Source organism: Neodiprion virginianus, chromosome 1 (genome assembly GCF_021901495.1).
Source record: "Neodiprion virginianus isolate iyNeoVirg1 chromosome 1, iyNeoVirg1.1, whole genome shotgun sequence".
Lineage (NCBI taxonomy): Eukaryota > Metazoa > Arthropoda > Insecta > Hymenoptera > Diprionidae > Neodiprion > Neodiprion virginianus.
In genome coordinates, this window is record NC_060877.1 from 25,702,424 (window position 1) to 25,715,283 (window position 12,860).

Below are 12,860 nucleotides of genomic sequence, written 5' to 3' on the forward strand. Positions count from 1 at the left end.
GGAAAATGAAATCATCGAAGTTGTATGTATTTGCCATGATTCAACGCGATATTTTTATTCAGGGATCCGAGACAGAGACGCTTAGCGGAAAAGCAAAAACAGCAACAAAATTCTCAACTAGGTGCAGTGCCCGAACAGTTGAGTTTCAAAGAAAAAATGAAAATGTTTGCAATGGAAACAGGTGAGGATGGTACGCCGCGTGACAAAGTGAAAATTTCTCGAGCACAACGTGAAATAGATAACATTGGCAGCGCTCTCAGTCCTGGTAATAATAATAGAAGTTAGATCTAAATTTTCGACTATCATGGCAACTTACACTGAAGTAATAAGAAGGTCTGCAATATTTAAACAATATACTTTGAAAGGCTAACTGCAGAATATTGACAATGGATTTCTACAACAAACAGCAAACATATATGCATGAAGTTAGTAAAATTTGAAACACAAAAAGTATTACAGATCTTTTATAATAAGCATTTGAAGTGTAGTAAGCATAGTAATTTTAAATATGTTTTATAACTATACATTCGCATTACTTATGAAACATTCATTTCGGACAGGAAGTGTAAAGAATTATTTTGTCGATTTTACAACTATCTATGTTTATACGTTATGTTTTAATTTCGTTTACAACACTAATGATTTTTTATTACGACATGAGATCTATAGAAAAAAACTGCCGATATTCGATTTCGTTCCGTTTTAATGTAAGTACCATGCACAGACAAACTTTACACTTGACCAAGTAAGCCTATTCGCATACACATATTATCACTTCAAATTTTTGTTGCGTAATTCCCAAGTGAAAACGTAAGGTTTGTTCAAGTAATCTACATGCAAGTATTAGTCTTGGATTCTAGTTCTGAAAAAAATTATAAAATGCCATACTCTTGGAAAAATCTTCGGTATTTTATTTTATCACGGTTTTCTTTTTTCAACGTTATCGGCAGTTATTTCGTAATGTAAATACGTTGTAGTGTGCGCGGGACAAAACTAAGAGTAGCTTTTGTTATTGTTGAATGTTTATGTTGATGAAGAAGAAAAAAATATATATAAATATTTTTTATTTAGAAAATAAACTAATTGTATAGGTAATATCGTCCCACGACAGCAACCACATCAGCGTGGCAGCTTCTGAGCTGTTGTATAAAAGGTACCTATCAGCATGTACACATTTTTTCCGAGATTAGAATAAGCGACGGAGATTGCCGTTTGTATGATATATTTCTAACGCATTTAATCGTATAATTTTGGTATCTTGTCCACGGAATGATCATCTACATTATTTCTGTTACTAAATCACGATTATATCGTAGCTTACTCAACAGAGGCGGTGTGTAAAAGACTAACAATTCTACTTTGTTGTTAGATATGCTTATTTCACAGTATTGTAATATTAGGTAAAGAACCCGAAAAAACCAGTGTCGGCGAGTAACGAGATGCATGTAAAGATTTTAAAGAAGATATTCGAAATGTATCGTACAAACTGGGATGGAACAATAATCAAATTATATAAGAATATAGCACGTAGAAATATAATGCTAAGCCTCTTTATTATACATAATCATGTTGAAATACACAAATTATACAATATTACGAAACTTATGAGTATAAAAAATTAAGTTTCGTGGAGGGATCAGTAAGGGATGTGCTTACTCCAAGCACAGTGCCCGACATTAAGAACAAAGTATAGCAATATTAGTATTTAAATAATAAAAATAATGATTAATAATCCTATTTACCCACAATACTTGTATTTAGTGGTTGAATGATCAAACACTCACTTCACAAAAACTCCAGAAAGTGACCGCCACATACTTCCTTTTGCGTTATCATTAGCAAATATAATCGACGTACATTCCTTGTAAAAAAAAAAAAAAAAAAAAATAAACAGCAATTATGTTTTGAGAATTTTGGTAACTCAAAATCTGCGTATGACGTGATTTGGAACTACTGCTTTTTGACGTTTTTAAAACAAGCATACATAGTGGTGACGCGCCGCGTCCGTTAGCATTGTAGTAAAAATGCTTATTTCAATAATGATTTGAATAAATTCATAAAACTGTTGTATGATATGTTAATAATACCCTTATTATAATAGCTATTTCATTTTTTTCAACTCGTTAACAAGTCTAAAATATTGTTGCATAACCTATTGCATCATTGCAAATGGTTTTATAAATATTTGAAAATCTTAGTACGTAGATATATACAGTCTGAAGTATTTATATGTGATATATACGATAGCCCTTCCTTTATAAAAATGGAAGTAATCAAACCTGAACAAATGTTCGTATCTAAATTTCCAAGTCAAACTCCAATGGCATCGGTATTGAGAGCAGTATTTCAGGCCTATCAAATAGTTTTGTAGGATATATACTAACGAAGTAGGCACTCGCAAATCAGTTTAGGCGTCTCTACATGTTAGTGGCACGATTAAATTAGAATAATGATGCTATCGATATTTTTCTCCTATTTATTATTCTTTTTTTCTTCTCTTATTTTAATTCATATCGAATAGTGATATAAAGAGCAGCTTTGTTATTAAATGTTATAAGACGAAAAAATTCAGCCTGAGACTTGATTCAAGTAGCTGACTGAATTTAGTTTGCTGTAAGCCTTATAGATTATAATACTATAGAAACTTAGAAAGCCATACGGTAGTAAGAGAGAAAAAAGAAAAAGAAAAAAAAACGACATTTCCTTTCATATTTCCTGATAATCATAAATCTATATTATACAAGTAACATTATACGCTATGTCCAAGCTGTCGTGTAATAATTAGAAAGATCATGATTTCTAAATAACGTTGAAATGTATTATGAGAAATGAAAATTTAGAAGTGCTCGACAGATAATTATAGTGAAGAGCAGGATAAAACGAACAAAAATGAAAAAAAAAAAAAAATTGATTGAGAAAACAGTTAACAATTTCCCATTGTTGTGTATAGCAAGCATATATTTGCACTATATTTTGTAACACTGTTTTAATTATTCGATTATATTCGAGTTGATATTCGTTTTTGTAATTCTAAACAACTCTATTATATACGATCATCCGATATTCTATTATATTTTACCTAGATTATTATTGTACTTTTAGAAATCACACTATATTTTTTAATTATTATATTATGTCATTATATTAACGAGATACGATATTGACAGAAAAATAAATAATATCACGTATATTAATTCACTCTCAGTGCAATATTTCTATTTAATATACCTATAACAGTATAACTGAAAAAATAATGGATACGTGGTACTCTAAAAACTGAAATTCCTATTTGTATTCGAAATAATTAGTTCAAATAATGCTATGAGAAACACTGTTTCATGTACTACAGAACTGAGTTTCATTAAAATATTTCTTTCGAATATGAGTCTGATAAGACAATTCATGATTGTGATAAACGGAAGAATTACGGGTTCCGTTCAGTTGTAGTAACTTTTTTGTTTTTAAGAATGATTTAAAAAATGTTTCGACTACCTGATTGAAAAAGGAATTAATGACTCGAATGAAGTTTGTATCTCACATGTCGTTTGTTATTATAATAAGTAATCCGTACCAGTCATGAAAAGTAAAACCAACGCAATCGAATCACTACGTATCTGTTACGCAACGTAATGTCAACCCTAATACGATTGGCCTAAAAGAACCAGAAAAAAAGATTAATCAATACGGAGTGCCTAAAGGACTGCAACCTCTACTGCCGCAGAGTACACGTAACAGCGAGCAGGCGCAGCGATCAGGCGTAACAGACTAAGTACGGCCTGTCTGCCGTGTTGACGAATCGAAGGCGAGTAGAGACTGAGCCGACGGCGACGTCCGATTTCCGAAGCTCATGGTCAATTTACTTACTGCTCAGTACGTCTCAGGTCACGGGTGAGTGAACAGGCATCAGCAACAGTTTAGAATCCCTGCGATCGGACTCTATAACTTTAAATCTTATTCCTAACGAACGAATGCGTTGGCTGTTTAACTATTTCCATAAACAACGATAATAAAAATAATAATAATAATAACAACAGTGAAGTGTGAACTTATAGCCAAGGGTTAGCGGCTTGAAGGCCTGTGTAACGTAGGTCGTTTGGTGATTTCATTTTATTTACGTTTAAATAGACAGGGGAGTAATAAGCACATAATTTCGTTGGTGTATGCTTACAATAGCCTCTTAGTTTGATATTCCTTAACTACCGGTTTTAAATAATCAATAAATAAATAGGTATAATATTACAGAGTGTCAATTATTATCATTCTCTTGATTTCTTCCGTAGTTTTTCTGGTGCTTTGATACAGACGCTCGAGTGATATCTAAAGACAATAATTATTACAGTTACAAGTGATTCAGTTTCAACGCAGCAGATCGTCTACAGCCGGCTCCGAGTGCAGTTGTGAACAAGGTACGTACGTCGACATATTTGATTTGATATATCTATACATATACGTATACACATTTCATTGTCGCGTCTTCGTCAGCCAAACACTTGCGGATCGATGTACGAATATTTTACACGCACACGTATATGGGCCTCCCCTAGTTTGGAACTCTGCAGTTATGTACATGTGATCCGCATCTGTGCTTATACATATGTGTAGTCCTCACCCTACTCAACATTTCCTAGAATCTTCTGCGGTCGGCATAGATATATTTTGCTTAGAACTGAAACTCTGACCATACGGAAGCTGAAGGATATCGCCAATGCACTCGAGGTGGTTTCGAGCCAAATATCTTCAGTCAACAACGAATAGAATAGGGCGGGGTTGAAGGTCCGAATTTGGAACGTTCCGAAAGGGCCTTACTTCGAATGGTCGGAAACCCGACGGCTCAAGTTTCCGAAAATTCAAGTTACGGTAGAGCAAAGTTCCAGTAGAGTAAAATTCCGAAAATTAAAATCTACTCGCACAGCGGTAGTTTACTCAACGAATGGGTGTAAAAAATCGGGAAAACCTAAAATCAGAATGACCAAGATTCCGAACGTAAAAATATCAAAAATCCAAAACAGAGAAATATCAAAGGAACTTTTGGAACTTCATCAATTCGGTATTCGGAAAAATGACTAAAAAGGCGTACAAAAACTTCGAAAATGATCTCGGTGCTAGGATTAACGATTATCCGCGTTTCGTGTCGTTCAGTCTCATGACTGTAGGAATTTGTTCACAATCTCGGAGCCGTTCGTCTATAGGACGAATTATACTTCGAATACGAGTATTGAACCTGTTTCCTACTGCACACTTGGATCCGAATTCAATCTGCGGCACAAACTGGTAATGGCTGTTCATTAGGGTGTGCGGGAAAAAATCGATGTTTTTTTTTGCTTACATGCGGCATTAGAAGTTAATTTGGGGTAAAAAAAAAAGATTTCTAAAAGGAGAGCTCAAAAAAAAATTATTTCGAACGGCACATTGCATTTTAAGATTTCCCATAAGAATAACACAGGAAAATATTGAGACTTCTAAATGTGGTAGTGCAACTTTCCACAAAAAAATCACACAGAAACGCCTATAAGATATTCGTATAGAGAATCGAATTCCGTACAAAAAATGTCATACGAAAAATTTGCTCAGAACAACCGTTCAAATTGTATCGCTATCTGAAGTTGGATTGATAGAAAAAAAAATTCAATACGCTCTAAAAATCGAATTTTCCGCTTTACGAAAAAACTTTTCCGGGGTTTTTTTGTAGGGAATTCGATTCTCTATACGAATATCTTAATTAATGGCGTTTCTGTGCGATTTTTTTGTGGAAAGTTGCACTACCACATTTATAACTCTCAATATTTTCCTATGTTATTCTTACGGGAAATCTTAAACTGCAATGCGCCGTTCGAAATGATTTTTTTTTTTTTTGAGCTGTCCTTGTAGGAATCTTTTTTTTTACCCCTAATTAACTTCTAATGCCGGATGCAACCTAAAAAAAAACATCGATTTTTTTCCCGCACACCCTACTGTGCATATTCTCCAGAAATATTCCCGCACTCGCATGATACACCGTGAACGAATTCAGGTAATATCATGAAATTTTACACAAGTTCTGGTATAGAGAGAAGTAAATTTGTTGTAATATTTTTGCTCGATCATCATCCGTGTGTGTTGAATTATACACGAACGTCTAACTCCTAATAAATGTAGTCAACCTTTACGCCACCAGCAGATGCGAGGTGAATAAACGTGTAAACTATTTATCGACGATGAAACTGGAATAAAAAAACTTAAATTCAGCGACAATCAGGCATGAGTCGGTGTCCAATGGTTTTTGCATGAGACTGCAATCCTATGCATGTCATTAACATGCAGATTCACGAAATGGCGAAGTGTGAGATCGGTTCGCGCATGTTGGTCACATGTAATTTAATTCAACAACTAAATACTTGATAACGATGATATGCCGTTTCTAATTAGTTCAGTAGGAAATGAACCGAACTATTGCCCTCGTGTATTGGCGATTCCGACGAGCAAAGTTTGCTCTACTTGGACCAAATCTGACGATCAAAGTATTTACGGTATTCTTACGTAAATACATAAATTAGTTGGATCGAAATTTGTAAACAGGACGAACGGCACGAGAATTTCTTTTCTCTTTCGCTTGCGGTAATCGGGATCGTTCGTCTAAAAATAATTCTGTTATAACAACATAGACGCAGATGCTTAGATCAGATCTTAGTTTCGTTCATTGAGCTCGTTGCTAGATCCATCACGCAAATAAAAATTGGCGAATACGTATATAAGATATACAGCAACTCCTCGGTTTTTCTTCTCTTCACAAAAAAGTTGTAAATTTGTCGATGAACTTTTTCTTCGGAACGTTGAGTAAACTCTGATCGACCCTTAAACTATTTAATTAAGCATATATGTATACGTGTAGAATGAAATGCTTTGACGTGCTTGCGCCAATTATCATCCGCCTGCATAATCCGTCGATATTAAGTTTCTAATGGATAGTGGAACATATAATAATACACAGTTCCGTAAAGAAATTGACGAACCAAACACATTTTTTTGTCTCACTGAAAATGTGACATATCAGCTGTAATCAGCCCGGAATATGATGTTGGACATATTTGTTGTCGTCAAAGCAAAGTCCGCACGGAGCGGTAAATTATAGACCCAGTGGGGTTCCCTCTGAGTGGCTTTGATAAAAAGACCCCCCGTAGCAGAATAACAATTTGTTGAGTTATCAGAGGTTATCCGTGTTGCTCTGGACTTTTATACCTCACACACCGAAACGTGAGAAACATGTGTTCGGATGCCGATCCAACTCGTTGCATCAACTTCTTCGTAACAACGAACGACGCGACGTATCGCGAAATAAGTTGAAGCTGCGTATCGTACCGTTCTACTTGACCCTCGTCGAATGATCTGCGGATGCGTAAATTACGAGGTAAATTATCACCGAATAGAAATACGACGAAGCACCTTGTCGTCCCAGTTTTTTCATTGATCAATGTATTTTCTATCGGGGTGGGAATTTTCTCGATATGTGTTATTGTGGATAAATATCGCGAATCATGATTGTAATATGTGCACGTCATTCGGAAATGCACTTTTACAATACGCCCACATCCTGTTTATATGTAATACGTTTTGCTAAACGTGTTCGAAGTGTCACGTAAAAAATATGCACTAGTCGAATTTATTGGACCTGCGTGAAAACCTTTTACTCGTACATAAGTGCGTATAAACTGGAGAAACCTAAAATTATTGCTACGTTTTATAAACGTATACTCTTTTTAATTAAGCAAAAATTTAAGTTTATACACCAGAACACGGAATTGTCTTTTTAACGGAAAAGACAAAATGTAACCCGTCTATTTTGCGTCTGTCTATTTTTACCCGTGTAAAAAATTGAAAACATTTTTGATGCAACGAGACAATTATATAGAGGAATAATAAATCATTTGCAATACGCTATTGAATAAATATTCGTTTAATTGCAGGAGTAGATAAATCTTACAAGATTTATTATCCCCGTAAGACGTATTATTCTGGGTAATGGCAAACCGCCAAATTATTTACCGTACCAGAAAGAATCGCTTGATACTGTAATATTTTTTCGCATCTTAAATGCTCGAGAGAATAGTGAAAGTGAAGAAAAGCAACGGAAAAAGGAAAACTGTAACCGGTAATCTTTCGTATTACGTACGTATAAGGTATGAACATGTGTATATACTCATACACCTGTAATGTACGTCTTATATATATGTATATTGTATGTATATGTATTCCTTTGCGGCGCAGTTTGACAAGGTTTCAGTGTCAAATTTGCAGGTATCAGAGAACGTTCAACGCATTAGCAGATCCTTAATAATGATAAAAATTGATAGATCACGTTCAACGCGTTAATAATTATCACTTTTTATGGAAAATTTGAAGGATTGACGAGTTTGGAATACGTCTTCGCACTTAAGGTGATTCGTTAGATATTGCGACTCTAGTAAAAATATTTAAATCAGGATTTTCGTTTTTGTTTTATTCGCAAAAAAAAAAAAGAAAAGTACCATTTATTCTCGTTGACTGACGACTCTGATTATTCTTCGACGAGTCGTTACATATTCCATGTATCGTCACGTCGCCTTGACGATAAAAACTTCCATATATCGCACAACTGTTCTGCATACGTATAATTATTGTTATATATGAGTTTCCTGGGCTCGTTATTCAATGCTGAGGAATTTCTCTGCGCTGGTTAGTATACGAGGGACATTGCATTCTCGCGATTCTACGAATCGTTCGAGTGCAACCTTAACGTATATTTCGCGCGATAAGTTATCGCGATTGTAATGATCCGTATCCGATTTCAATGCCCTTGAGCTTCGCTGCAGTTTGAATGGAGCTCGGGAAGAACCTCATAAAACGTTGATCTAAGCTGCAAGATAATCCTGCCTCAATAGTTGAAAGAATGTTTTCTGCACGTACAGCATTTTATATGACTGAATTTTTCGGTTCTTGAAACCCGGACGCGTCGTAAATAACGTAACGACTATTCGGCATGATCGCCCCAAAAAATAAACCTTAGATATTATTTTGGGAATGTATCATCGCTGCTTTCGCAATAATTATTTTATACTGAATTCAACGGGTTTTTACAGTTGCCATCTTTATGTTATACTTTCCGCATGCATGGTTTGATTGGTTCAAATAACGTGATTCGACGCTGAATTCAACAGTGAATTTGAATACGTATCAATTTTTCAACCTTCCGTTATTCCAAACAATTATACAAGATACGGGTTTTCAATTTATACGGTTAGTATAATCGGCAGCTACCGGATGAAAAAAAAAAAAAGAACAAAGAAACGAAACCTGTTTAGCCTTCTGTACTTTGGCGTATTTTCAGTGTCTTCAAGTATTTTTAATTAATTTTAAATAATATGTTAAACAACCGATTTGAGAATAAATTTTCAAAAAGCTTAAAATCGAAAATTTAATGCACCTACCGCACTCATGAATTGCTGGTGAAAAATGTTTGGATCGATACGCAGGGAAAATTAAAAATTATTTTGCGTATATATATATTTACCCATATCAAGAAGAAATATTATTGGTTGAAAGAAAATATTTGAATTACTCGAAACGAGCCAGGCTGAAGTAAATAGCGTTAACGTATCGAAACATCCGCGACAAAATCATTATTCTACAATTTGGTTTGTCATATTTTTAAATAAATTCCCGACAATACTAATGGTGCGAAATAACGATATTTCCTAAACTTCCACCTCACCGAAACGAGCTACTGTTTATCAAATCTGAAAAAACAACGCGCTGTCAGGATTGAACAGAACCGTTCTTCAATAACGTGACGACGATCTTTCCAAAGTTGTTAAATATGATAATTACGATTTATCATATGGATTGAAAAATTTGTAACCTGGAATTTAGTCTCACCCATTCACGAGATGCTGTTTAATCAAATTATACAGGATTAACTTATAAGCCGCACTGTTACAGCCTTTATTTCATAACTTTTCCGAAAGCGTGATTTATAATAAATGCGTCGTCGATGCTGCAGTCGCGTCGCCTCGACACGGGATGGAGATAGAGAGAGAAAAAAAAGGGAAGAAAAAATGTCGGGCAAACTCTCCTTCGAGCGAATGAAACCCGTTAGTTCAAGGCCGGGATAAGCACGTGGCGAAGGGAGGGAAGGAGGACCGACACAATCCCTGCTAAAAATAGACGACGTAGTGTGACGTAGAACGCTCGCTATAGCAATTCCAAGGTCCGTTGCCTGGTTGCAAGCCCTCGTCGTCATCGCCGTCGTCTGTACGCCTATCCGGCTTCGAATTCGTTCGTTATACATACGCAAGGTTCTACTTTCGTCGACGACAACGTTTCGCTCCCAATTATTCGCAAGATTTTCCTTGTCCTTCGTTTCCACCGAAACTAAACGACGCTTATACGCACCTATGTATGTATTATGTACAATGTACATGTAAAGGCGAAATCAATACCCTTTGACGCAATCTGCTGTCTCTCTCCTGGCACCGAGTCCGTTATGTTACGAAATATTGCTCGCGGTAATACTTCTTGGTAGAATCGCTATCGTGATTTTGCGCAGAGCGATATTTCACTCTCGTACATATATATATATATATATACATATATATATATATATTTATGTATCACAGGCAAACGTTTTGTAATTCTGTGCTTCTGCGAACTGATTGATATGTGCAGGTACATGCGATGATTTTTTGGCAAAATTTCATAGGCCTCGATAACATGCAGTGAGGAGACGGAATTCTTGGCCCAAGACTTATTTCGTACAATATATTTACGTTTCGATGTTCGACGTCGCGTTGTATATTTTTTTTTTTTTTATTTTAGTTTTCGTTAAAACTTATTGGATCCATTTTTTCTACTAACCATGAAACCTATGGTTTTGAGTAGAATCCTTCTATGCTGATACGAATCGTGGATATAGATGAACAGAGATCAGAAATTTGTCATGAGGTTGAATTGTAGAAGATCGTTATTTCGTGATTTTGGAAAAATTTTGTGAAATTCAATGAAACATGGCATAGTACAAAACGTAATCGTTATTTTGCAAACTCAACATCTTCAGAGTTGTATATTCTAAAGCTGCGGGATACAGTTATTTTTTCAATTTAAAGAATTTTATACGTTACACGTCGTCTCTGGAATTTCTCAAAATTCAAATTCTCTGTAGTTGAGGTTTAATTTACCGTCTGCGTATTTACGTAATTATTTTAGTAATATATATACAGTCTGTAAAATTACGCAAGGTATTTTGTATATACAGAATTTTCGTCGAAGACATCGAAGAGTTTATTTTTTTTTCCAGACGATATAAATTTCACTCATGAATTATCTCGAAATCAGAATTCTTTACTTCTTCACATTTTTCTGCAAACCTTAATTGCTGTTACATCTATTGATTTCTGCAATGATTTTGAGAACGAAAACAATTCTAATTATAAGGTAATTGCACGACGAAGAGGGAATCACGATTTCAAGCAGAAAACTCGAGTTAGTTTGAAATCGTAATTTCCCGTCGGTCATTACGGAGTTGTGACGTGTACCTTCATATATATATTTATAATTGATCTCTTGTATTGTGCCATTTTGTATCCACCTGTTCACAATTATCGACAACCCTACCGGGATGATTATATTCAGTAAATCATGATTTTACCTCGTTTCAAAGCAATTTTGGTCAATGGTGAGCATAATTAATTGTCAAGTCACAGTGTCATCGTCAATTAACTCTTGTTAGAGCCTTGTGTTTATCTATTCAATTTCTTTATGACCTATACAGTAACCGAAAAATAACAATTTCAAAACACCATCGAACGAGTTAGCGAGTCTGATGGACAGAAGATAAACAAAGTGTTAATTTGTCTGATCAACTAATAACTCTGCTGAATTATTCCGCTTATCGTTATTAATTTGATTTAATATTCATGCCTCGTATTTTTCGAATTATGCAAGGGTTTTTTTTTTTTTTCTTTGCGGAAAAAGCTTGAAAACAGTAAGAAGGACAAATCTCCTCACTTCGGATCCAAGCTTTAGAATTTTGATATCCCGCCCACGATTTTTGAGAATATTTTCAGATTTTTAAATATTTTTAGATATTTTCAAGCCGACTGCCTTATAACGTGAGAATAATCATACAGAAACTTGCGGGCCTAATTCGAGAGGTCAAGGATTAGACCCAGGTCGAAATGGTATCGACTGCTCCATATATATATATATATATATATATATATATATGTATATGTATATGTATATATATATATATATATAAGTTTGAAATTCGTGACCAACGTGGTTATATATATTAAAAATGATTCGTCGAAGTTGGTCATGGTAAAATATCTTTTTATTAATTGATTAAGTGGTTGCGAGGTTTCGGTCGGCCACGGCCAATCATCTTCAGGCAATAATTATTGACAATTCTACGAGCATAACGTGTTGTTGTCTAGCCACGTCAGGAGGAAGTCATAGATAGATATATAGACATATAGAATTACAAGGTTTCAAAATCTTGATGAATTTCGTGTTACTTGCTTTAATCATTTCCTCGATAACGAATATTGATCGATTGATCGCTTGTTAGTAATATTAAGAACGGATGTATAGCCAAAAAATTTGTAGGTGCGCATATATATGATCGAAAATTGTGTGTAACTTTTGTACTTGATGGTCCTCAGGGAGCTACGGCTCTAGGATCAAATGAAGTTTCTATCTGTATACATATATATATGTATATGTGTGTGTGTATATGTATATACCATAGAGTGCAGCGATCACACGAGGTGATCACGTGTATGGCGACTAGCTTTGTCGGTCGTCCGCATAGATGGCGAAGGGCGCGATAGGAGGACTCGTAAACAAAT

General features: G+C 35.0%; 2 protein-coding genes across 13 annotated transcripts in view; both read left to right on the forward strand.

The window, feature by feature from the left end:
* The window catches only part of LOC124304592 (afadin), a 116,045-nt gene extending 113,070 nt beyond the window's left edge, over window positions 1–2,975 (forward strand). For 10 of the 11 annotated variants that reach the window (XM_046763045.1, XM_046763017.1, XM_046763026.1 and 7 more), the window contains one exon: window positions 63–2,975. In XM_046763045.1, the coding sequence (XP_046619001.1) occupies window positions 63–285 (223 nt within the window). In that variant the 3' untranslated portion in view covers window positions 286–2,975. The remainder of the gene's footprint in view (window positions 1–62) is intronic. The other variant, XR_006908233.1, reaches the window with a different exon arrangement.
* Window positions 2,976–3,872: 897 nt separating this feature from the next.
* LOC124304630 (glutamate synthase [NADH]) overlaps window positions 3,873–12,860 on the forward strand; it is a 47,858-nt gene continuing 38,870 nt past the window's right edge. Inside the window, exons 1-2 of one of the 2 annotated variants that reach the window (XM_046763148.1) lie at window positions 3,873–4,084; window positions 4,281–4,406. The gene's annotated coding sequence lies outside the window, so the exon portion shown is untranslated. Of the gene's footprint in view, window positions 4,407–12,860 lie in introns of both variants that reach the window. The other variant, XM_046763128.1, reaches the window with a different exon arrangement.